The 26,184-nt window shown below is 38.9% G+C and overlaps 1 protein-coding gene and 1 long non-coding RNA gene across 2 annotated transcripts in view; one reads left to right on the forward strand and one right to left on the reverse strand.

Moving 5' to 3' along the window:
• Positions 1-9,060: 9,060 nt before the first annotated feature.
• LOC129057679 (uncharacterized) lies at positions 9,061-13,422 on the reverse strand. Its single transcript, XR_008522384.1, has 3 exons — positions 12,912-13,422; positions 11,407-11,455; positions 9,061-11,044 (listed from the first exon to the last, which is right to left on the reverse strand). It is a non-coding gene; the product is annotated as an uncharacterized LOC129057679 (long non-coding RNA).
• An 11,605-nt stretch (positions 13,423-25,027) lies between these two features.
• PPP3R1 (protein phosphatase 3 regulatory subunit B, alpha) overlaps positions 25,028-26,184 on the forward strand; it is a 73,231-nt gene continuing 72,074 nt past the window's right edge. The window contains exon 1 of the mRNA XM_009237235.4: positions 25,028-25,688. Within this exon, the coding sequence (XP_009235510.1) occupies positions 25,686-25,688 (3 nt within the window). The 5' untranslated portion in view covers positions 25,028-25,685. The remainder of the gene's footprint in view (positions 25,689-26,184) is intronic.

Consider the following 26,184-nt stretch of genomic DNA (forward strand, 5'->3'; position numbering starts at 1 on the left):
TACTTATCCGCTTAACGGAGAAATCTGTTTTATCTTCCTTGTTGCTTTCAGTCTTTATTGTTCTTATCAAATTCCATTTTCTAATCTATCTACAGGAACAATTTGACGCTTACTAAGTAAGTGTAGATCTAACTAATTGAAGTGTTAGCATTACCAACAAATTGTCATTGCACATCCTGGAAACAAAGAGCTAACATTTGGGAAGGGTGGGTGTCGCAGTAATATACACAATCCACTCTAACCTCACACATATATCAATCTAAAGGGAAGCAGAAGTGTTTTTATCCGTAAGGAATGAGACTCTTCATTTTTTTTTTTTTTGAGACGGAGCCTCGCTCTGCGGCCCAGGCTGGAGTGCAGTGGCGCGATTTCGGCTCACTGCAAGCTCCGCCTCCCGGGTTCACGCCATTCTTCTGCCTCAGCCTCCCGAGTAACTGGGACTACAGGCGCCCGCCACCACGCCCGGCTGATGTTTTGTATTTTTTTTAGTAGAGACGGGGTTTCACTGTGTTAGCCAGGATGGTCTTGATATCCTGACTTCGTGATCCGCCCGCCTCAGCCTCCCAAAGTGCTGGGATTACAGGCGTGAGCCACCGCGCCCGGCCGAGACTCTTTTTAAGTTGTAAATACATAGGGTTCAGATTCCAACCTCTTGGGTTCCTTTTTCTGGCTCAGCAACTTCTTCCACACATCCCCAGGGTGAGCTGCTTGGTCTCATGGAATCAGTGTCCCTGCCTGCTCAAAGGGGAGTGGGGGTAATAATGCGTTTACCACAGGAGTGTTGGTTAAATTAATTAGTATTTATTATGTGCTCCATTAAGGTCCTCAGGTGATATATAACTTGACAGTTATATGGCACCTGATCATTGCTTTAAGTTTTGAAAACAGTCCTTGGTTTTTAAACCCATGGAAGAAATATAACAAATCTTTAGGCTTCCAACAGTAGGATTAAGCATAGGAATATTTTAGCTTTTCTTTCTATTTTTCTTTTTGAGATGGAATTTCCCTCTTGTTGCCCAGGCTGCAGTGCAATGGCACGATCTCAGCTCACTGCAACCTCCGCCTCCCGGGTTCAAGCAATTCTCCTGACTCAGCCTCCCGAGTAGCTGAGATTACAGGCGCCTGCCAACACGCCCGGCTAATTTTTGTATTTTTAGTAGAGATGGGGTTTCACCATGATGGCCAGGCTGGTCTCAAACTCCTGACCTCAGGTGATCCACCTGCCTCCACCTCCCAAAGTGCTAGGATTACAGGCAACAGCCATGGTGCCCAGCCCATTTTAGCTTTTCTAAGAACAATTATTTTCCTGGGGTGAAAATATCAGCAGGTTACAAAAACTTATTTCCTTAGCTTTAGACTATGAATAGAATAGCTTTAATTTATAGTTGATGAAAGCAGAAGGAAGAAAGTTTTATAAAAGCCATTTTAATGGCTTATTCTGCCATCTTCAGTGGCATTTTAAAGTACTCACAATTGAAGGGAAATTGGTTCATCTTTTTTACAATTATTTAATTCTGGCATTTAAAAGAAACCCAAGAAGTTATTTAGTTGAACTCCTTTGCTTACTATAATAGTACTAAGCACCTGCTCTTCAAGACAACATTCTCGTTTTATAAATGAGGAAACCAAGATTCAGTGAACTTAAATCACAGTGCAGAGAATCAAACCTCAGACGCCATTCTCTCTCTGCCACTTCAGACACCACCAAGAAGTTATACTTAAAGCTGCCCTGTACAGAAAGGAATTTCTTCTCTTCTTTATTCCTATTCTGTCTCTCTCTCTTTGAACTTAAAAACTAAACCAATTTTTTTTTTTTTTTTTTTTTTTTTTTTTAAGAGAAGAGATCTCACCATGTTTCCCAGGCTGGTCTCGAACTTCTGGGCTCAAGCGATCCTCCTGCCTTGGCCTCTCAAAGTGCTGGGATTACAGGCAAGAGCCACTGTCCCCAACCTAAACAAAGATATTCTAATGGAATCTCAGTTTTATCCCCAGAGAGCTTATGAGTGCCCCCAAGTCATCAGTTAAAAGTTATCTTGAAAGACAAGTAGTTTAAAAACACTCTTAAAAGACACTTCTATACATTGTTATTGAAGAAACAAAAGCTACATATATCCTTTTTTTGAGAATTAGTTCACTCAGTTTTGGTGGTGTTTTAATATCAAATTAACATGAATACTCTATGGTCAGAGCCTTTTCAACTTTGTATTGAAGTATGTGGTTCCCCCTTACCCACGGGGGATATATTCCGAGACCCCCACTGGGTGCCTGAAACGGCAAATAGTAAAGAACCCTATAGATACTGTTTTCTCCTATACATGCATAAATTTTTGATAAAGTTTAATTTATAAACTAGGCCTAGTAAGAAGTTAACAATAACAATAACAAAATAGAACAATTCTAACAATATGCTGTAATAAAAGTTAATGTGGTCTCTCTCTCACAATATCTTATTGTATTGTAGGTTAGGCAACTGAAACCGTGAAAAGTGAAACCATGGGTAAGGGGGGGACTACTGTACAGACAGAAATAAAGTACACTTATTTTTTGAAATATCTAAAATCTATCCCATCTTCACTTTGTAATGAGTACATATCATTGCCATTTCATATCTCAGAGGAATGTACTATGTGTACTAAAATACTCTAATAATGAATAAATTAGCCTGCATATCTGAGTACTTTGAAAGTTTAAGCTCCATATTGAGATTAAAATATTATTAGTAAAGTATTATTACAGCTATGATTTCATTTTAAGAAATAATGATACATTTTTCTTATGGCTTTGGTCAGCAGGCAAAAAAGATAAAGATAATGTTTAAAATTGAACCTGGGCAACATAGTGAGACCCCATCTTGAAAAAAATAAAAAACAATTTATTGGTCATGTTGGCATGTGCATGTAGTCCCAGCTACTTGGGAGGCTGAGGAGGGAGAATTGATTGAGCCCAGCAGTTCAAGGTTGCAGTGAGCCAGGATCACGCCACTGCACTCCAGCCTGTGTGACAGAAACCCTGACTCTTTAAATAAAATCTCTGTAGGCACCTCTGTATGCTATCATTGTTTCTTAAAACAATGATTATAACTCACATATTGTATGGATGTGTATAAAATTTTGTCCATAAAATTTACCTCTAAATAAACTGCAAAAATCATCTGTCTTGCCCATTATAGAAAAAATATGGTCTTAAAGTCCAGAAGGACCCAAGAATTTGAATAATAATTCAGAGGAGTTCATGCCAAGTTGATATCCATCTTTTCCTTTAATTTTGACTCATTTATTTCTATTTAGCATTCACTGACAACCAAATAAATGGAGACACTTGGCTAATTCATACCACTGTTCTAAGATAGTAAATATCAGACACCCAACTGCAGAGGCTTTATGATGCTGCTGGCGGGAACATATAAGTTATTGAAACATTCTCCCTGAGCAAAGGTTTTTATTATTATTTTTGTTTAATTGTAGCTCATTGCACTACTCATCTCTAGACAGTGAATCAGCTCAGCCCTACCTTTAAATTGGACAGAAGGACATAGGCCACTAAATGTCCTGCTCTATACCAAGACCCTAATTAAACAAAAACATAATAGCCATTCCTCACATACCTCGAAAGACTAATGAGGCTTTAATCCCTATTCTCAGTGTCGATTGTAGCAGGAACAAGAGCTGAGCAGCCTTCTGAGTATTGAGTCTCAGCGGCGCAGTTCCCTCCTGGAACAGCAGAGAGCTCTGGCACCATAGGGCCATAGGGCTCTGGTACTACTAGCAGGAAACACCCTGAGAAGATTCCTGAGGGACCGAATTCAGGGTTTTTTTCTGCCTGGTGAAAAACATAATTCTTCTCCATCAATCCCCTTAGGATTTTTCCCCATGGAGTAACATATGACACCAAACTGACCCCACTGAAGAATGAGTTAGCTGAATGAGAAAGAAAAACAATGTCTCATAAAGTTACTGATTTTGCAACCTCAATAGTTTGAGTTTAATTTGCTATCAGAAGTTGATTAATTATAATCTTTCAGAGTCGATTCCCATTTTTACCAATATAGCACTGAAATGTGGCTCTAAGTTTTCAGGAAAAAAAGTCACATTTTTAAAGTGTATTAAATGTAAATGCAGATATTAACTAAAGAGGTCATAAAAACTTTCTTATCTAAGGTGTTTGTTGAGAATAACTCGTTTATGAAATTTACTATAACCCAATATGATGATTTATTTAAATCATTTGATTTTCTAATTTTTTTCTTTAGAGTTGAAATTTTTACACTGTCTCAGATCTAAAAAAAATATGTATTTACAAGGAAATACATTTCATATTTTAAAGATGAGGTCTTGCTATGTTGCCCAGGCTGATCTCAAATTCCTGGCCTCAAGTGATCCTCCTGCCTCAGCCTCCCAAATTGTTGGGATTACAAGGGCGAGCAACTGTTCCTGGCTTACATGGAAATATTTTTAAAGGTCTGCATCCTATAAACACTTTATGGTCCCAGAACTTAAACAAACAAACAAGCAAACAAAAAAAAATCAATTAAAAAAAGAAGATCACCTCCTTTGAGAATAAAAGTGAAAACAATTTTTTTTAAAAGAAGAAGGAGTGAAGGGTGGACAGAAATTGGAACTGATCTATTGGTCATGTAATACATTTTTCCTGCTAAATCAGACAAGAATTCTGTTAGGTTGGTACAAAAGTAATTGCAGTTTTGCCCTTACTTTCAATGGCAAAAACCGCAATTACTTTTTTACCAACATAATACGTCAGAAGATAAAAAGCTATTCCAATTTCCCTTAAAAATACATGCTGATACTTTAGCAACTCCCATGGTAAGAAAGTGTTTTAGTGTATCTAATAATAATAATAAAGAATAAAGGGTCATTATCTACACGGAAAACCCAAAAACTAAATTTATAGAGCAACTAAAAATAAGAAAACAGAACATCTGTATGAATCTATTTCAGAGATGAAGTCTCTTGACTATTTCAAAAGAATCGGTCTCTCACACACTCACTAGGTTTCTTTAACTTCCCTAGTTACATAACTGATTCTGTGACTTGTAAACAAACAGCCCCATTGCTTGACAATTCTGGATCTGTGGGTTTGTACTGCTGTTTCCCTGTGGAGGCTGAGAGCTGCATAATGATTTATTCTTTCCCCACTCCCTGCCTTCTTTTCCTATTTTGCACTCTCTTTTTCTTTTTTTCCTTTTTGTCAAAGTCAGTTTAAAAAAATCCCAGGGAACTAAATGTGAAAACAAACCCTGGTGTTATAAAATTGAGGCCACCAATTTAAACACCGTAGGCATAAGAAGTGCAAAACTTGAGGGTCTCATAGTCAGATGAGCTCCCCATAGCGACACTGTAAGTATGTATGCAGTGTTTTTCAGCATCCCCTGGCTTCCTAACTATATGCTTTTGTATAAGGTAGCTTTGATTCCCCTGATTTCCCACGCATGAAACACTTGCTGGCTTCAAAGAGAGCTCTGTATGCAAAAGACACATGGGGGTGTAGTTCAGGAGGAGAATGGGGATAGTAGGCAGAATGTGGGTGAACTAACATTTGAGTCTGTGTGTTAATTCCAGTGCTACCTTTTGCTGGTATGCCCCAGTTATAACTTTGACTGCTGGCAAACTGGAAGCTTTCTAAATTCGTTATTAAACCTAATCAATTACCTATAATTAAAATACATCTGATTCCTCCAACGAGAAGTTAGATTTCAGATTGGTTGTTAGGTTGTGAATTTATTTTTGATACTGTACATTAAGTATGATTTATAATATGAGGTCTTGCATTTACCATTACTGTGTTGCTGATGGAATCTTCAAGAAAATTATTATTACATAATAATTTAATGCATGTAAAGCACATATAGGATAAATTAAGTATTTTGAGTTTTAACAATTTAGAAAATAATTTGGTCATAAGTGAAGAAAGACAACAAAGCCTTTAAACATCTTCAACAATTATACAAAATTTACCACTAGTTCTCCTTTTGTGTTTGCTATTTTAGGAGATTTGTGTTTCTAAATATATCCAAACCATTTTCTCTCCCATTTGTCTTCTATTCCTCCATCATTCTGGGCATTGAAAATAATTTCTATGCCAAGGAATCTCTTGAAACATTAGAGTCTAATCTACTAGTGACCTTTCTTCTTCAAAGACAGAAAGAAAGAAAGAAAGAAAGAGAAACAAAGAAAAAGAAAGAAAGAAAGAAAAAAGGCCCTTGTACATATTCTATTAGCTGCATCATGGCAGAAATAAGGATCTTTTGAAATTGCAAAAGGCATCTTTGAATGCTGTCTTTGGAGGTTTGGAGGTTTGGTGGTTTCGTCTTATTCCGAGGAATAAAAGCAATTTGTGATTCAGAGATATCTGATGATCCTTTTTACAAAATATTATTATTTTTTTTTTTAGAGACAAGGTCTTGCTCTGTCACCCAGGCTGCAGCGCAGTCGCGCAGTCATAGCTCACTGCAGCCTTGAACTCCTGGGCTCAAATGATTCTCCTGTCTCAGCCTTCCAAGTAAATGGTGATCACAGGCATGCATGATGATCCATTTACCTGTCTTCCCTTTTAAAAATCATTTTGTGGCCAGGCGCGGTGGCTCACACCTGTAATCCCAGCACTTTGGGAGGCCAAGGTGGGTGGATCACAAGGTCAAGAGATCGAGACCATCCTGGCCAACATGCTGAAACCCTGTCTCTACTAAAAAAATACAAAAATTAGCTGGGCATGGTGGCATGTGCCTGTAGTCCCAGCTACTCGGGAGGCTGAGGCAGGAGAATCACTTGAACCTGGGACATGGAGCTGAGATTGTGCCACTGCAGTCCAGCCTGGTGACAGAGCGAGACTTCATCTCAAAAAAAAAAAAAAAAAAAAAAAAAAAAAAATTTTGTTCTGGGAACATTTTTATATTGGTATATTATTTAGATTTATTTTTAAAATATATGTTCACATGTGTATTTTGAATAAGAATGCCTGATTCACTCTGACATTGATCCATGTGATTCAGGTTGGAAATTCAGTTCTGTAGCCAGAAGACTAAAATGATATTCTGAAGTAAAACGGTTGCTGAGCCCAAGAAATTAAGAGGCTCTTCTGTGTTCCTCTTAGAGGCTGCAGTTGGACCTTGTCTGGTTTTGCCCTGCTAGGTTTCAAAAGGTCTGCTGGAAACAATAGAAGCATAGACCTTTAGAAGTGGAAGGGATGAAGCTTAGCCTTCATCTCTTCTAAGCTTCTCAGTTTAGAGATGAGAAAAATGCATCCCAGACAGGGACTGTGATTTTGAGAGGAGTGTTTTCTATTTTTTGCCCTTTTAGAAAAATTTTTTGGGCTGGGCGTGGTGGCTCACGCCTGTAATCCCAGCACTTTGGGAGGCCGAGGTGGGCAGATCACTTGAGGTCAGGAGTTCGAGACCAGTCTGGGCAACATGGTCAAACCCTGTCTCTACAAAAAGATACAAAAATTAGCTGGGCGTGGTGACATGCGCTGTAATCCCAACTACTTGGGAGGCTGAGGCATAAAAATCTCTTGAGCCTGGGAAGCGGAGGTTGCAGTGAGCCAAGATCATGCCACTGCACTCTAGCCTGGGCAGCAGAGTGAGACCCTGTCTCAAAAACAAAAGAAAAACTTTTTGTTAGAGTGGAGGTCTGGCTCTGTTGCCCACGCTAAAGTGCAGTGGCACGATCGTGGCTCACTGCAGCCTCAAACTTCTGGGCTCAAGAGATCCTCCAGCCTCAGCCTCTAGAGTCACTGGGATTATAGGCATAAGCCACTGCACTGGACTTTTTGCTCATTTTAAAAAGCCATTTTTAATTCAAGTTCACATTAACAATATTTACATCCGGCCGGGCGCAGTGGCTCACGCCTGTAATCCCAGCACTTTGGGAGGTCAAGGCGGGCGGATCATGAGGTCAGGAGATCGAGACCATCGTGGCTAACACGGTGAAACCCTGTCTCTACTAAAAATACAAAAAAAAATACAAAAAAATTAGCCAGGCATGGTGGCGGGCGCCTGTAGTCCCAGCTACTCGGGAGGCTGAGGCAGGAGAATTGCGTGAACCCGGGAGGCGGAGCTTGCAGTGAGCGGAGATCGCGCCACTGCACTCCAGTCTAGGCGACAGAGCGAGACTCCATCTCACAAAAAAAAAAAAAAATTATATCCTACCAATGGACTGGGACCCCAAAATGTGCTGTGATTGCTCTATCCACATGGTGGAGAAATTGGGGCAAAGTTTTAGTTTGTTCCCCTGAAAGGACTAAGAAAATGCAGAGCAAAATACAGAAAAAAACTTAAAGACCTGGATTTGATTCACCAACCTCTGTATTTATAAAACACATTATCTGATTTTAAGAATGCATTGATTACTTCCTTCCATAAGAAGTCTCTTATTTTTAAGAGACCAGATCTCACCATGTTGCCCATGTTCAAGTGCAGTGGCTATTCACATGCACCATCACAGCGCACTGCAGCCTTGAACTCCTGGGCTCAAGCATTCTTCCTGCCTTAGCCTCCCAGTTAACTGAGATTACACATCTGCACCACTGCACCCACCTCGGGACCCCCTTTCTCATTTTATAAGTCTGATAAACCAATGAGTGATCTAAATTCAAACACATTTGAAAAAGCTGAAGAGCAGAAATCAGATTCAAATACTGAATGTTAAAATACCAAAATAAGATTTAATGATGTTTAGGACTGATCTTCATCCAGCCTTTGTGAGCATTTCTGAGGCATTTGTCCTTCAAGTAAACATCCTATATTAACTGATGTTTGATAGATTTTAGGATGATGAAATACGCTAACTGCTTTGAATTCAGTTTTATACATCACTCCTCCTTAATTACAGGCCTGCCATCCTCCAACTGTGTTACTGTGAGAAGGACATCTATATGATGTTCTACTCAATCCATATATAGAAGCCACAACACCGCAAGCAAAAATGTTTCTTTTGAAAACTGTAAGCGACTTAAAATATATACACTTGATAATTTTGAAATATACAAATCAAAATAGAGATATATTCTTAGGATATCAAAGTCTGGTGTTCCAAATGCAGAGGCCCATTTTTTTATTCGTATAAATTTGGGGATACAAGTGTAGTTTTGATACACAGATATATTACATAGTAATGAAGTCTGGGCTTTTAGTGTAACCATCATCCAAATAGTGTATGTTGTACCCATTAAGTAATTTCTCATCCCTCACTCCCTTCCCAACCCTCCCATCCTCCCAAGTCTCCAGTGTCTGTTCTTCTACACTCTGTGTCAATGTGTACACATTTTTTAGCTCTCACAAATGAGAACATGTGGTATTTGACTTTCAGAGTTATTTCATTTACGATAATGGCCTCCAGTTCCATCCATGTTGCTTCAAAAAACATGATTTCATTCTTTTTTATGGCTAAGTATATATGGTATAGATATACACCATATTTTCTTTATCCAATCATCCATTGATGGAAACATGTTGAGTCTACATCTTTGCAATTGTGAATAGTGCCATAGATACCTACAAGTGCAGGTATCTTTTTGATATAATGATTTCTTTTCCTTTGGGTGGGATTGCTGGATCAAATGAGAGTTTTATTTTTAGTTTTCTGAGAAATCCCCATACTGTTTTCCATAGAGGTTGTACTAATTTACATTCCCACCAACAGTGTATAAGTGTTCCCTTTTCTAGCCAACATGTTTTTTTTTTTTTTTTTTAAATAATAGCCATTCTGACTGACATAAGATCTCATTGTGGTTTTAATTTGCATTTCTCTGATGATTAGTGATGCTGACCATTTATATGTCTCTTTCTGAAAAATGTCTGCTCATGTCTTTTGCCCCCTTCTTAATGTGGTTACTTGGTTTTTGTTGTTGAGTTTGAGTTCCTTGTAGATTCTGGATATTAGTCCCTTGTCTGGTGCATGGTTTGCAAATATTTTCTCCCATTGTTCAGGATGCCTGTTCACTCTGTTATTTATTTTGCAGTGCAAAAGTTTTTAGTTTAATCAAGTCCCATTTGTCTATTTTTGGTTTTGTAGCATTTGCTTTCGAGGTCTTAGTCATGAATTCTTTGCCAAGGCCAATGTCTGGCAAAGTTTTTGGTTAGGTTTTCTTCTAGTATTTTTATATTTTCAGGTCTTAGATTTAAGTATTTAATCAATCTTAATATTTGTATGTGGTGAGAGATAGGGGTCCAGTTTCATTCTGCATATGGCAATTCACATTTTCCCAGCACCATTTATTGAATAGAATGTCCCTTTCCCAATGTATGCTTTTGTCAATCTTGTCGAAGACCAGTTGGCTGTAGGTAATTGGCTTTATTTATTTCCAAATTCTCTATACTGTTACATTGATCTATGTGTCTATTTTTATACTAGTACCATCCTGTTTCGGTTACTCTTGCCTTGTAGTATAATTTGAAGTCCAGTAATGTGATGCCTCCAGCTTTGCTCTTTGTGCTCAGGATTACTTTGGCTATTTGGGATCTTTTTTGGTTAATACGAATCTTAGAATTGTTTTTTTCTAATTTTGTGAAAAATGAAGTTTGTATTTTGATAGGAATTGCATTGAATCTGTAGATTGCCCTGCTTTAGGCAATATGGCCTTTTTAACAATATTGATTCTTCCAATCCATGAGCATGGGATGTTTCCATTTGTTTGTGTCATTTACAATTTCTTTCATCAATGTTTTATAGTTTTCCTTGCAGAGAGCTTCCACCTTCTTGGTTAAATACATTCCTAGGCATCTTGTGTGGGTTTTTTTGTTTTGTTTTGTTTTTTGGAGCTATCCTAAATGGAATTGACTTCTTGATTTTGTTCTCAGCTTGGTTGTTATTGGTGTATAAAAATGCAACCGATTTGTGTACACTGATCTTGTATCTTGAAATGTTACTAAATCACTTATTAAATCTAGGAGTCTTTGGAGGAGTCTTTAAAGTTTTCTAGGTATAAGATCATATTGCTAGCAAATAATTTGACTTCCTCTTTTCAAATTTGGATGCCTTTTATTTTTTCTCTTGCCTGATTGATCTGGCTAGGATGTCATATGTATGTTGTTCTGTAAAAAAATTATGTCACAATTTAAGGCTGATTATAAGTACCCACATTGTCATTGTAAATAAATGAAAGCTTGCCATGCTAAGATTTTGATAATCAACTTCAGTCTGCTTCTATTTAGGAGCAAATTGTTTACCTTGATTTAAAAACTTCCCTTATCATTACAAATTAAGAACAACTTCAAAATGTGGATAGCACCTCAAGTAACAGAACCAACCTAATAAAAAGTTCCAAATACGAAATCTAAGTTTTAAATGAAATTTGTGTCGAAAACCAACATATCACCATAGTACAACTTATTATCATCTAGCCTTTAAAGAAAGACTTTCAAAAAGAATTAAAATGGACTTTCTGAATAGTTACCAGTTAAGGATAATGTTGTTTTCAGGAAGGAGGTATTTCTTTCAGCTTTCTGTATTGGAAAGAGTGAAATACAAATGATAATGTTAAATAGAAAGTAATGAAAAGTTTTATGAAAATCACTAAGATCTCTGGCTTTTGTTCAATAATGACCCTATTAATAATAAATAGTAAGTAAATAATTCCTTTAAAAATAAAGGCTTTAACTTATAACATGACCTCACCCACATCCCAAATGCTCTAGTAGCCTTTCCAGATAAGAGAAGAAGAGGTCTGTACAAAGGCCATTAAAAAAAAAAAAAAAAAAAACTCTCCCTATTCTGTTTTCTTATGTTTCCTTTTTTAGGCTCTTTCATTTATGAGCTGCTTATTGCCTCTTTTGATCTCTATAATGGGCTTCATGGATTTTATTAAAAGAGTAACAGTTAAACTTGTGAAACTGGAGATATGAGTAATAAAAATGGATTTTTAAAAACTTTTTCTTCTCAGATTTTCATTTCACTACCTTATTCTCAGATTTTCATTTCAATTACTTCTCAGATTTTTATTTCAATATCATATTTTATATATACAACCACCAACTTTGAAATAACAAAACAGTATTCAGCAGGATTACATGTTCAAGCAATGGGTCCAAAGCATGATTGTGGTTTAAACAAAAAAATGATAGTTTAAAAAATCATTTTCTTACTCCACATATCTGCTTCCCATATATCTTGGAAATACACTTATTTATTTATTGTATAAGCAATATTGTAACTCTTAAAAAATTTACTGTTGCATATTACCATCTAATGAGTAGAAACTTATTTGGAAACAATAGAGAAGATTGTATTTCTGCCATTTCTGCATAATAGCCCAAAATGTTCTAAATGAGAAAACGTTGATGAATTTGTGGTCATGAATGTCTTAAAATGTCTCCATGATTTGACTGTTTTGACAAAGGCAAAGAAATTGGACCATTATTTCTCTTCTCATGGCAACTTCTGGGCTTATTGGATGACAGACAAATTGCTCAAGTCACTGGTAGCTTTAGTATGGCCTTCTGGGACTGTTCTTTATGGAGGGAATTGGCTTTTATTTACACATGGTTCTTAGGCTTAGGTTCAGGTACCTTGAACCACTGTTACCAAAGCTCTCCAAAACTTAATGCGTTATGTGAACACAAGATTTGATGAGAGAAACAGTTACAAAACAGCATGATCCTATTTTATTTAAAAAAGAAAATGAAATATATAATGAAATGTATAATGCATGTGTACGCACACCTGCACCCCCCCACCCCATAGTTATGCACCAAATGGCAGTATAACATAGTGGTGAAAAGGTTGGGTTTTGGAGTCACACAGATCTAGGTTAAACTTTCAGCCCCAGAACTTAATCTTCACTCTTCTCAGACTCAATCAACTGAGAAGACTTAAAAATAGCACATGGTAGAGGCTTCAAAGTGCTTAAAATTGTGTCTTTATAAACTACAAATACTCATTCCCATGCTCTTCCAGCCATACCTGTGATTCTTCGTTCCACACTAACGAGCCAGGCTCAGACCTCTCAATGCTTCTGCACCAATGCTGGGTCCCGGAGTACGCTGTTGTGGTTCAAAGTTCTTAAACTCAGTATTCACAGTGTCTAACCTGCCTACCCATCACTATCTAAACATCCTGTAGATCTTTTTTAGCCAATGCCTATGTTACTCTATTATAAGAACATGCCTATCTCTATCACTCCTTGATTTGAGTCTTCTGAGACTCCTCTCATGACCTCAACTTCATAAATCCTTATTCTTAAACACATATCCTTTGAACACCAGGATCTTTTTGTTTGAGTCTCCAAAGACGAATCTTCTTCTCAAAGCATCTTCTAAAGGCAAATGATTCAACATCTTTGGTGTCCAGATTAATGCAGTTTTATTGTACACTAAGAATAACCATTACTAATTAGACACTGGATATTTACATATTTAGGTTTAATTTAAAATGAATACCATTATGCAATGTTTCATTTTATGCCATCTCTCTTTATGATATACCATTAAGAAGAGTTTCTTGTGTTGCTGTATAACTTAGACAGATAAAAATAAGCTGGGTGTGGTGGCTCATGTCTGTAATCCCAGCACTTTGGGAGGCTGAGGCGGGCAGATAACTTGAGATCAGAAATTCCAGACCAGCCTGGCCAACATGGTGAAACCCTGTCTCTACAAAAAATACATAAATTAGCCGGGTGTGGTGGCACGTGCCTGTAATCCCACCTACTGGGGAGGCTGAGGCACGAGAATCACTTGAACCCGGGAGGTGGAGGTTGCAGTGAGCTGAGATAGCACCACTGCACTCCAGCCTGGGTGACAGAGCGAGACCCTATCTCAAAAAAAAAAAAAGAAAGAAAGAAAGATAGATTAAAAATAGGAAATGTAGTCACATTTAAAGAAGGACCATAGGGTCTAATGCTTCTAAATTAGAAGAAGGGTCTTTTTTCTATAACATCAGTTTTTGTGATGAAAAGCAGATTACAAAATATCATGGTAGGCAGTACTCTTACTTTGCAATTTATCCAATTACATGACGGGGGAGGTTCTGTTCAGTCATATCAAATGCTTACACAGCATTGTAGACAGCACAATCAGTTTTAAAGTGCTTTCTGTTACCTGCTTTCTGCAAATAAAACCATCCTCTGGCTCTTGGGTGGATCCACTATAATTGCTAATTTCAGTGCTTTATAGGATCTCATAAAAAGAATCAAGGATAGAAGACTGGGTTGGAAACAGGTGTAGGTTGGGGATTTCAAACCTCAGGATTTGAGATTAGTGTAGGCAAGAAAGGGATGACGACCAGAAAGTATATATAGCTCGAGCATGAGTTTCTGGAAGGACCTGATCGCAATTGTTATGCTGGAGGCTCTACTGCTTCTTCACTCTTCACACTTCACTATTCCCCATTGCTTTTTGCCAAGTCTTTTTTTTTCTTGGCAAACCATGCTTATACAGATGCTGACAATGGGAAAGGACAGGTCCCTGCTAATTGTAAATACACTGATTTATAGTAAAAGTAAGAATCTTTTCTTCTTAGACAGGGTAACTAATGACTATAGTGATGTCTTGGAACTAAAATGAGCAGCAATTTTGATATATAATGGGAAAAACAAATTGAAACTAAGCAAAATCACCATTGACAAAATTTGTGCCTAAAATGGAATGGGCCCTGAAACTCTCTTGCTTTTGAATATAGGTAATTTGTTTACATGTTAATGCCTCTCTTCCTTCAGATTTGTCACTTGAGTGGTTAACAGAACTCTTTCTGATTTTGTGAGGAATTGAAAATGCTCTTTAAAATCAAAGAACACGTGGAATTCACTGAAAAAAAAACGTATTTACCAAACATTTCATTTTTATTCAAAAATATACAATTTTAAATATCTTCTTAGAAATGCAACCAACTTCCCCATTCTGATAAAATGCACCAAATGTATTTACAGTGCAATTTTCAGCTCTGACCTTGAGACTTTTAGCACTAGTGCAATTTGCCATTTATGCAAAAATAAATTCTTACAGTATTATAAATTTTATATATCTTATACAAATTTATAAATTATTTTCAAAAGAGTAGATTTTTTTAAAGCACACTGATTAATTGTAGTGATATAATTTTGAACAAGGAGGCATGGCTCATTTACTATATCTTAACAATTTACAATATCATATATATATAAATTATATCCTATGTATTTATTTCTACAAGTATATTTCTTTGAAATATACCTTTTTGATTACTTTCATTTTCCTGGAAATTGAAATTATAGATAATATGCTAGTGAATATTTTGAGTTTTGTTCCAACAAGTTTGCCCTAAAATAAAAAACAAATGCATATGACAAGTTTAATTATTACAAAGGGAACCGATATAAGCAGTCAATTCTTTTTTATAAAAGATATTTCTAATTTAGAATATGCACAAGGAATAATCTATTCTACCAGGAAAACAGAAGGAATTAACTACCTAAAATTTAAATCAGACTTGTAACTATATCTAGTTATGATGTTACCTTTGTTGAAGCAAATCCTTCTATTACATTGATAGAACATAGATATAGAGGAATAATGTTGCAGTTACCTTTAGGTACAAATAAGTGGCTGGTTTTATTTTCTGTCAATTACTTTACTTAGGGTGCCATAGAGAGAAAGAACAATATGATATAAAATTTTGCATAAAATTTTTTTTTTTTTTCAGATGGAGTCTTGCTCCGTCCCCCAGACTGGAGTGCAGTGGCACGATCTCGGCTCACTGCAAGCTCCATTTCCCGGGTTCACACCATTCTCCTGCCTCAGCCTCCCGAGTAGCTGGGATTACAGGCACCCACCACCATGCCCGGCTAATTTTTTGTATTTTTAGTAGAGACGGGGTTTCACTGTATTAGGCAGGATGGTCTCGATCTCCTGACCTTGTGATCCACTGGCCTCGGCCTCCCAAAAAAATTTTGCATAATTTTTAGAATGGTGTATGTGCTTGGATAGAGAAATGCTGTACAGCAATGTATATGACATAGAGAACATAACCAGATGCATATGTGGTTTATGTGTGTAATTGGTAGAAATTATAACAAAATAACACATGCAGTTGACCCTATATCATATGACATTTTCAGACCATATTATCTTCAGCTGTTTTTAAAAAAAATCTCTGAAGACTTCATTTGTCAGCTGTATGGGTAGCTCATTATGTGGTCTTAATGTAGTATTTGCATACATTACTTGACTCTTCATTGAAAAAATGATGGATACATTAGTTTTGCTTATTTTTAAGGTAAAAATGAAGTTTTCAATGAATTTGGTTATTCAATAGTAGATAAAGTAGCCAATGTCAAGTAAGACTTAATTAACCCATGTTCTGTAAGTAAAAGTTTTTTTAATTTACTATTTTACCTTCAAGTCTAGTCATTGAATATATATATGCAATTTTCAGCATAGAAGTCATAGATTAATAAGAAAAAATAGTTCTCAATTAACTATGATACCTATATATTAAGCATATGAGCTCTTTAGTTGTCATCTGTGTGTTGTATTTTCTCCCACATATAGGATGAAAAATAAACTTTAAAAATGCCACAAACAGAATCAAAAGTCAAACCATAAACTTGGTGGAATCATCCTAACAAATGTATGGGGATCATATCCTTCATATACAAAATGTATAGACAAATTTCCTCAAGAAAAGTGGGCACTGAACAGGTAAGTCACAGGGATATATTCTTAGTGGTTGATGTAAAAGATCAAAACTTTGGAAAAATGTTCAATATTACCATAAAACCAATAAATGCAAATTAAGATGAGATGCCACTTGTTTAAAAGCCTACATTTAAAGGAAATATCAACATATAGTTTGCATAGTTGTGGGAAAATGGGTGCTTCTTGTTTTTTGTAAATTCTTGGATAATAATTCATTTAGGCAGAAATCCTGTCAATGGGGGTAAGCCCCCTAGGGATAATAAAATTGATAAAATTATAGATATTAATCACGTTAGTTTGTTTCAGGCATGGGATAGTAATAGGGCTGTGGTGCTTGAATTCAGATTGAGTGCTAGGAATGCAGTAGCTGTTAGGATAAAATAAATAATTAGGTTAAAGATAGTAATGTTTGGGTTATATATTAGTACTGCTATTATTCAGCCTATATGGGTGCACAAATATATGGGGTCACAAACTTTAAAAAATGTTTATGCCCAGCCGGGTGCAGTGGCCCATACCTATAGCCCCAGCACTTTGGGAGGCCAAGGAAGGCTGATTTCTTGAGCTCAGGAGTTTGGGACCAGCCTGAGCAACATGGCAAAACCCCATCTCTACAAAAAAAGAATACAAAAGTTAGCCAGGTATGGTGGCATGCACCTGTGGTACCAGCTACTTGTGAGGCTGAGGGAGGATTGCTTGAGCCCAGGAAGCTGAGGCTGCAGTGAGTTGCAATTGTGTCACTGCACTCCAGCCTGGCCACAAAGTGGGACCTTGTCAAAGATATATATATCGGCCAGGCGCGGTGGCTCACACCTGTAATCTTAGCACTTTGGAAGGCCAAGGTGGGCGGATCACGAGGTCAGGAGATCAAGACCATCCTGGCTAACACGGTGAAACCCCGTCTCTAGTAAAAATACAAAAAATTAGCCAGGTGTGGTGGCGGGCGCCTGTAGTCCCAGCTACTCGGGAGGCTGAGGCAGGAGAATGGCGTGAACCCAGGAGGCAGAGCTTGCAGTGAGCCGAGATTGTGCCACTGCACTCCAGCCTGGGTGACAGAGTGAGACTCCGTCTCAAAAAAAAAAAAAAAAAAAAAAAAAAAAAAGATATATATATCATTGTCTATAATTGAAAACAACCAAAATCAAAATTTATAAGGGATTTGTTAAATAAATTAAGGCATATACTAACATAATTGGATATATAAAATCAAAAATATTCATAAAGAATATTGAAAGACGTGAGGAATATTCCCCAAATATTAACCGAAAAAGTATTTAATAAAACAGTACATCCCCAATTAACAAATACATCTCTACACATTATATAAATATATACATATATATTATTGGCTATACATCCAAACATAAATAATGATTACGGTGTTATGATTACAGATGGTTTTTCTTTCTTTACCCTTTTCTGTATTTAAAACATCTTCTATAATAACCATGTTAATGATCCAATACTGTTTTTCCTAAGGATCTTTTAGAATTAAGCTATTCCATTTATGCCACTAAACAATTATGCAGTGTCCAGAGTCAGGCAAAAGAGAGAACAGGCTTGCTCAAAAACAATAGAGCAACGTTCAGAGTATTTTCTTTTCGTGGAAACAACAGAAGTAAAGCACATGCAAACGCAGGTTACTAATGCCCAATATATGGCCTCAGTGTCCCCTGCTCTGTATATATCCCCACCTAGAAAATGCCACCCTAAGTTATGTTCTCGTCATTGTTTACTCACAACTGAATGGCATTGCAGTGGCATTGGCTCCTTATTCCCAAGAGGAGTCAGTGGGGACTTTTGAGGTCTGCCATCCAAAACCAATTAATCCCTAGTACATGTGAGTTATGGTTTGAAAATAATGTTCCCTTTTCTAGTGGTCAGCCTGATCCTGGAGTATATACCTTTTCAAGTATCAGATGAGTTAAGTTAATGAATGAATAATTCTATGCCAAACCAATCTTCTTTGACTAGTTTACTCATTTTCTTTTCTTCCAAAAATAGCTTGTACTCTTATTTTTTCTTTGGAAGCCACAGTCTACCATCAAAGTTCCCTGAGAAAAATTTTGACAATTGAAAGAACTGGATTCAGTATGTTCATGCACAAAGTCCTGATTCAGTACTATGAAATGTTGTTTTTTATATTTTTAGATAGAATATACAACTGAAATCCTAATCCTTTGTTAGAGCATCTTAAGAATTTTTGCGAGATGACCCAAATATCTCTTAACACATGCCCTCTGCATTTAAAAATTTTTCTTTTTTTTCTTTTTTTTTTTTTTGAGATGGAGTCTTGCTCTGTCATCAGGCTGGAGTGTGGTGGCACGATCTTGGCTCACTGCAAACTCTGCCTCCTGGGTTCAAGCAATTCCCTTGCCTCAGCCTCCCAAATAGCTGGGACTACAGGCGTGTGCCACCACACCCAGCTAATTTTTTGTATTTTAGTGGAGATGGGGTTTCACCATGTTGGCCAGGATGGTCTCAATCTCCTGACCTCGTGATCCATTCACCTCGGCCTCCCAAAGTGCTGGGATTACAAGCGTGTGCTACCGTGCCTGGCCATTAAAAATTTTTCTATAGTGTTCTGATTGCTACTTGAAATCTATCTTAAGGCTTTGGGTAAAATGTGAAAATTGGATTATAGGGAAAAACAAAAATCTTTCATGAAAACAAAGTACAATTTCTGAAGTAAATTAACTATTAATTTTACGCAGTTGCTAAAATATTTTTATAAATTAAAAATTTTCTATTGCATTAGTTGCGAAATATCTTTTTACATTGTAATATATTGTTTGACTGACACATTTTAATAAAGATATATGAATTGTGGTAAAAGTACTGACAACATTTATTTGTCTTCAGTCTCTCATATATACAAAATCTAATATATATATTCTGATATTAGTATGTTTTCATTTGCTTGAATATATATATATATATATTTTTTTGAGACGGAGTCTTGCTGTTGCCCAGGCTGGAGTGCAGTGGTGTGATATCAGGCTCACTGCAACCTCCGCCTCCCGGGTTCAAGCGATTCTCCTGCCTCAGCCTCCTGAGTAGCTGGGATTACAGGTGCGTGCCACCATGACTGGCTAATTTCTATATTTTTAATAGAGACGGGCTTTCACCATGTTGGTCAGGCTGGTCTCGAACTCCTGACCTCGTGATCTGCCCACCTTGGCCTCCCAAAGTGTTGGGATTACAGGCGTGAGCCATCACACCCGGCCTTTTTTTTTTTTTTTTTTTTTAAAGGGGGTTTTAATTGCATGTTTGTTCAAATTGTTAAGAGCACTTAAGGTAGTTTAAATTAACTCATTATATTTGAAATGTGCTTACCTTTATAATAAACAAGCATTATATCAGTGGTTGGTGATGAACACTTTGAGGCAAAGAACTTACATGAGTACTACCTAATAGAACTTTATTCAATGTCCAATACCATAGCCACTAGGTATGCAGCTACTGAGCACTTGAAGTGTAGTTAACAAGACAGAAGAACTGAATTTTTATTCATTTAAATTAATGTAAACCTCAATAGCTAAAAGTGGCTATTGACTATCATATTAGGCAACTTAGGCTAGATGACTATCCAAAATTCACACAGGAATGGCCTGGAACCAGAAGTGAGATTAGAACTAGGGTCTCACTCCAGTCTCACTGATTCATGTGTGGAGCTAAGCGTGCAGATATTTTTGAGTGCATACATGCATTAGTGAGTCAACAAGTACGACAGATAGGTATTCTCTAGTGCCATAACAGTTTTGTTTTACATTTACATTATATTTTCTGTTATGTTTAAGAAGATGGCATAAAGTACTCTTACTAAACTAGTAAAATGGAAATACTATCAAAGTCCAAATAACCAGGCTTTTTCTTGATATTCACTTTTATGTGCAAAAGACCAAATACATGAGACAGACTTTTAATTCAGATAAACGTCATGACATAATCTAGGATACCTCAATGGACACCTCCATCTGTCTTGGTCCTCTCTGACCACACTGCTGGACCCCCCAGCCACTAGATGACGTTGATCAACCTTTGATCTTGAATTCCTCCCTTTCAGCTTCCAGGGTATCCTTACTGGGTCTTCTGCCCTTCTGGTTTGTTCATCATCTTTCCTATCACTTCTTTTTCCTTCTGCCACTCAAATGTAGATGCTCCCTTTAGTTCTGCCTTGGCCCGGGTCTATACTGTTTAAACTCTCTGATCTCTGTCCTCTCTTTCTTGATTTCAAGTCATTTTTATGTAGATAATTACCCAACTGTAATGTACTCATATATGAAAAAATAATTAGCATAGAAAAAGAATAAAGCTCATTATTTAAAAAGTGTTAACAAACTGTGTTTAAAAACACTGTGGGCTTTTCTTCTAACACACAAAATTAGATGTGAATGCAAGAGGTTTAGGAATACATCTTTTGAAGTCTTTCTCTTTCCTTTTCTTTTTGTTCCAGTGCATAGTATAGAAAGAACTTATGTAACTAATTTATCATATAATTTTTTTATTAGGAAACTCCTAATTTAAAAACTGTCCTAATTTGTATTTCATCTAAAAAGTAAGTGATAGAAGGCTTAATTTTGAACAAATTCAATATTCTTAATCTCTTGTGGGAATTGGAAAAGTTATGCAAAGTCCATAATTTTAAAAGTAATTATATGTACAATTAAAGAAAAAAACCCATCTAGTACTTGGAATACATTTTTTTCCCAAATGCATTAATTCAAAAAGATACATATATTTAAGAGTATTATTTTCTACTATTGAACTTTTAGTAGCAAATATACAGAATTTCAGCTACATTATAATTTAAGTAGGCTTTTTGCAGGAAGGCCGTTGTTTACAGAACTCTTTGTGAAATGGTTTCTATGGAGAAATGAGTTTCCAAGATGGAATTTAGATCCTTGGCAAAAACCTCTGCTGCTTAGCAGGAAGGGAATGACCCACTTCTCTTGGCATCTCAGGTGCCTGGGAGCCCTTTCTCAACTACACCCTGGAGTAGGGGGCTACCTTGCATCCCTGCATTCTCCTCACTACAAAAAAGAATTCTGAGAAGGAAGGTGATCTATTCCCTATGCAACCTCAGTGTCCACTGAGAAGGGAATCTTGTGGTATGGAACTATGCAGCAAAAAGGTACAAAGTATTCTTTACACCTGGAATTCTTAACCTGGGGCATGCATTTTATCTAAGAGGAGAGGCTGAAGTTTCCTCCAACTTTCCATTCTAAAAAGGAACAGACATTGCTTTCAAGTGGTTTTAACTGACTTTCATTTTTGATTGGCATTTTCTTCCTATGTACAAGAAGAGTAGAAAAACCAAACATAGTTTCTAGTTGATGTTAGTAAATATAATCATTACTAAAAGTGGCCATTTGAGGAGTAATACTGTAAATACCTTAAACAACTACAGAAATGGTAATTTGTTTCTCCTGAAACCATTAAATATTATATATAAATTAATGGCAGTGATCAGTCCTTTAACAGTAAGGCAACTTTCTGGATGTCACTGTTATCTTAAAGGTCTATGGAGGAAATAATATCCTGTGACATTTCTAACTTCCTAATGGTAATTGTGGAGACACAGACACCTGAGGCTGCCTATGGTCAAACATGACTGTAAACATTACCCTTTTTTTTTTTGAGACAGAGTCTTGCTCTGCTGCCCAGGCTGGAGTGCAATGGTGGTGCGATGTTGGCTCACTGCAACCTCCATCCCCCAGGTTCAAGCAATTCTCCTGCCTCAGCCTCCCAAGTAGCTGGGATTACAGGTACGTGCTAAAACACCCAGCTAATTTTTGTATTTTTAGTAGAAACAGGGTTTCACCAGTTTGGCCAGGCTGATCTCGAACTCCTGACCTCAGGTGATCCACTCACCTTGGCCTCCCGAAGTGCTGGGATTACAGGTGTGAGCCACTTTGCTCGGTCTACCCTCTCTTTCTTAAAACTTTCTTTTCCTTTAATTTTCTACCTAGCAGCTTTATTATTATCTCTGGGTCTTTTCCTTCTCCTATCACTAATTAAATAAGGAAAAACTTGAAGATTTCATTTTAATCTTTTTTAAAGTTGATTCCCATATCTCTATTCCTTTCTAACCTGCACTTTCGCTTCTATTTGGGTGCTTCCACTGGGATAGCTCATCAGCAACTAAAACTTTGCACCTTTAAATCTAAACTCATCTCTTCTCATTCAATAGCCAAACTTTGGACCTCTCCAATTCTCTTAATGTTAACACTATTTCCCGTCATCAAAACGAAAACTGGTCACCTTTTATTTCTCCCTCTCTGTTCCATATATCCACTATGTTGCATAGTCAGTCCATTTTTGCTTCATGTTGTTCATACTCGCCTTTCCTTTCCTCTGCCATTGGTATCTCTTATCACCTCATGCCTACCTGTTACTAATTCTTGTAACTGGCATCCCTGTCTTAAGTGCTTCTCCCTTCAATTTATCTGACATAATTCTTTCTGATAATCATCTAAGAGCTTGTTAAGTTTTCTAGGAAAAATAAGCCACAAAGATATGTCCATTACCTCTTCATTTATCCAGTTATTTAAAAACATGTATGCTTTTAGCAGGGCTATTTGGTACATACATATTTAAAAACACATATGCTTCTGCAGGACTATTTGGTACCTGTTCCCACTCACACTAAGCTTTAAACCAAAATTTAATGGAAAGAGACAAAAAGGAGAATGACTACTTATCATACTTTTTCCCCCCAGCCTTTTGAGGAAAAACCTATTAAAAGTGCATTTTGGATTTACTTATCTTACTGAATTCAGACTAGTATAAATTGCCTCCAACACAACAAAATTATGGGTTATTTTAAATCCACTGTATTCCAAATAGCTCGAATTCCTTCTTAGTACATACCCCTTAGTTAAAATGATAATTTGATTTTTACTGAAAATGTCCAAGGGACACAAACAAATGCAGTTAGCCTGATTACCTCTGGTAAGTGGAGAGAGGAAGAATTTTGCATACAGTACTTTTTCTTAAAAAGCACGTCTTTTTATGATAAAAAACTAATTTCAAATAGTATACCTAGAAAAAGTTACACATACCTTAGGGACTTTTTCTTGTTCTGTAATATGTTAGTATCAAATAGCAACATATTTAAATCAAGAAACTTGTGGAAGAAAGTGTCCCTTCTTGGCCTTTCCTTGATACATTCACTGTGTGACACAGCTTGTTATGTCTAAGTTCTTTTCCTTATTCATCCTGACACAGAAGCAAAGTAGCTCCTGAAGGGGGAAGGGGAAGGATCGGGGGCGGGGAGGGGGGGGATTGAGAGAGAGAGAGACAGAGACAGGAACCATTTACTCCTAGGGCAAATCGCTGAGCGTTTATTAGAAAAAAATGCATGCTCATCATATGGAAAAACAATTAGCACAGAAAAAGAATAAAGTCCTCATGTAAGGAGCATTAAGACTTAAAAAAAAAAAAACCACACACTGGCTTTTTATAAAACGACTCAAAGGCTTTATCAATAAGGAGTTTCCGATCACTCAGAAAACATCCTTTCTCTCTCTCTCACACACACACACACACACACACGCTCTCACACACACACGAGCGCGGGCGATTATCAAGGCTTGTAAAGGAATAACTGGTTAAAATAGTTGCAAAATGTTTTCTTCGTTATCCTCATCACACCTCTCCAGACAGCTTTATTTCTTCTCTCGAACATAAATTTCCTCCTTATGCTTTTCTGGATGTAATTTCCTATTGTAATCTGAATTTTCTGGGAAGATAATTGCTACAAGAGTGGATATAGCTCTACTAAAAGGATAAGCGGGCAATCTACATTCGAGTTTTTTTTCTTTTTTAAACAAAGACTGATGGACTCCGCGAAAGGGGAGTCTGGACGGTTTATGGGAACGCAGAGCTGGGTGGAAAGTCTTTCTGCAAGTGGGAAGTATCCCTTCTCCTCGTTTGTCCAGGTTCTCCCCACGCCTCGAGCTGCGGCCAGCTTTGGCTCGCTTCCCTGTCTTTGCAACCTGGTTCCTGACTCTGCCAATTCATATTACAGATGGGCCTGCGGGTGCTGCACCGGGGTGACAGCAGTCCTGACCGACCGTGCAATTCTGTAGTGGATCCAAGTCGGTACATGGATGCACAGATACCTTTGACTGCCTGTCGCAGGACTTGGATTTTTCCTGTTCTTTTTTTGGTGCGGCATCCGGGTGGTTCTGACACCCTAAGACTGCTCCTCTGCTCCTCCTCTCCCGCAAGGGTTCAACTCCAGGGCCCATGTGCCCCTTTAGCTAGCATTCGCGCACCCCTCGCGCTTCCTCCCTCCCGGGTACCCTTGCATTTCCTCCTTCCCCTCCCAGCCTTGCCTTCTTCCCCGCCCGCCTCCAGCCACATGACAGGAAGGGCTCCGCCACGCGACGTCACCGACGTCCGCGCCCCCGCCCCTGGCCTCCCCACACCCTGCACGCAAGGGGCGGCCGGCTGAGGGGCGAGCGTGGTCCGCGCGCTCAGCGTTCCCCAACCAGAGCTCGCCAGAGCGCCGCGGCACCCGCCGCCGAGCGGGGCTCGCGGGTTCCCGGATGTGCGGCGCTCGCGGAAGCCCCGCCCCCGCCGCCGGCCCGCGCGCGCCCCCGCCTCCGCCCCGCGCGCTGCAGCGCTCTGCTCTCCCCTCCCTCTCCGCCCTCCCCCTTTTTCGTGCCTTGAGGTTGCGGGTCAGCGCGAGCCACTGCAGTGAGTCCGTCACGGCTCCGGCGCGAGCGCGAGGCTGCAGCCCTCGAGTCTCCCGGCCTTCTTCGCCCCCTCTCCCCCTCCTTTCTTCTTCTCTGCCTCTCCTGCCTCTCGCCGCTGCTGCTCCCGCGCTCTCCGGCTCTGAATCTCGACCTTAATTTGTTTCCCCCTACCCTGCCCGCTCCCTCGCGTGCCCAATCACCCGGCCGGCGCGGGCCCCGCGGCGCCGCCTCCCCTCCCCCACGCGCGCCCCCTCCCCGCCGGCGACCCGAGGGCCGCAGCTGGGCCGCCGTCGCCGCTTCCTGCGAGCCCGCCTGAGCGCAACACTTCTCCGAGCCAGCGAGCCGCCGACCCGCCGAGCAAAATGGTGAGACCTTGGCTTCCTCGATGCACCATCCTTCCCCCTACTGCCGCCGTCCGGGTCGGGTGCGGGGGCGAGCCCTGACGCCCTCGGTCGGCTGTACCCCGTGGAAAATTCCAGAGACCCGGGCCCGGCGGGTCCCGCGGCGATTGCGGGCGAGCCCGCGAGGGCGGCGGGGCGGCTGCTGACAGGACGGCGGCGGGGGCCCCCGCGCCCGCCCACGGCCTCTGCGGGGCGCCTCTCTGCCGCTCGGCCGCCGCCCCGCAGTCGCCCCACCCCCGCGCCGCCGGTCCCGCCCGGCATCGACCCCCGCGGGCACCCCTGGCCATCAGCCCGGCGCGCTCCCCTTCTCGCGACCCTCCACGTGGAGCCCCCCCTCCCCTCGACACTCACTCTGTTTTTCAAGTTCGAGGGTATTCTGAAATCCTATGGAAATAACAATATGTGGCAAATGGCGCTTTACGTAAGACCCACTTTCTCTCCAGAGCTGCTGCTTCTCCCA

Source organism: Pongo abelii, chromosome 12 (genome assembly GCF_028885655.2).
Source record: "Pongo abelii isolate AG06213 chromosome 12, NHGRI_mPonAbe1-v2.0_pri, whole genome shotgun sequence".
Classification (NCBI taxonomy): domain Eukaryota; kingdom Metazoa; phylum Chordata; class Mammalia; order Primates; family Hominidae; genus Pongo; species Pongo abelii.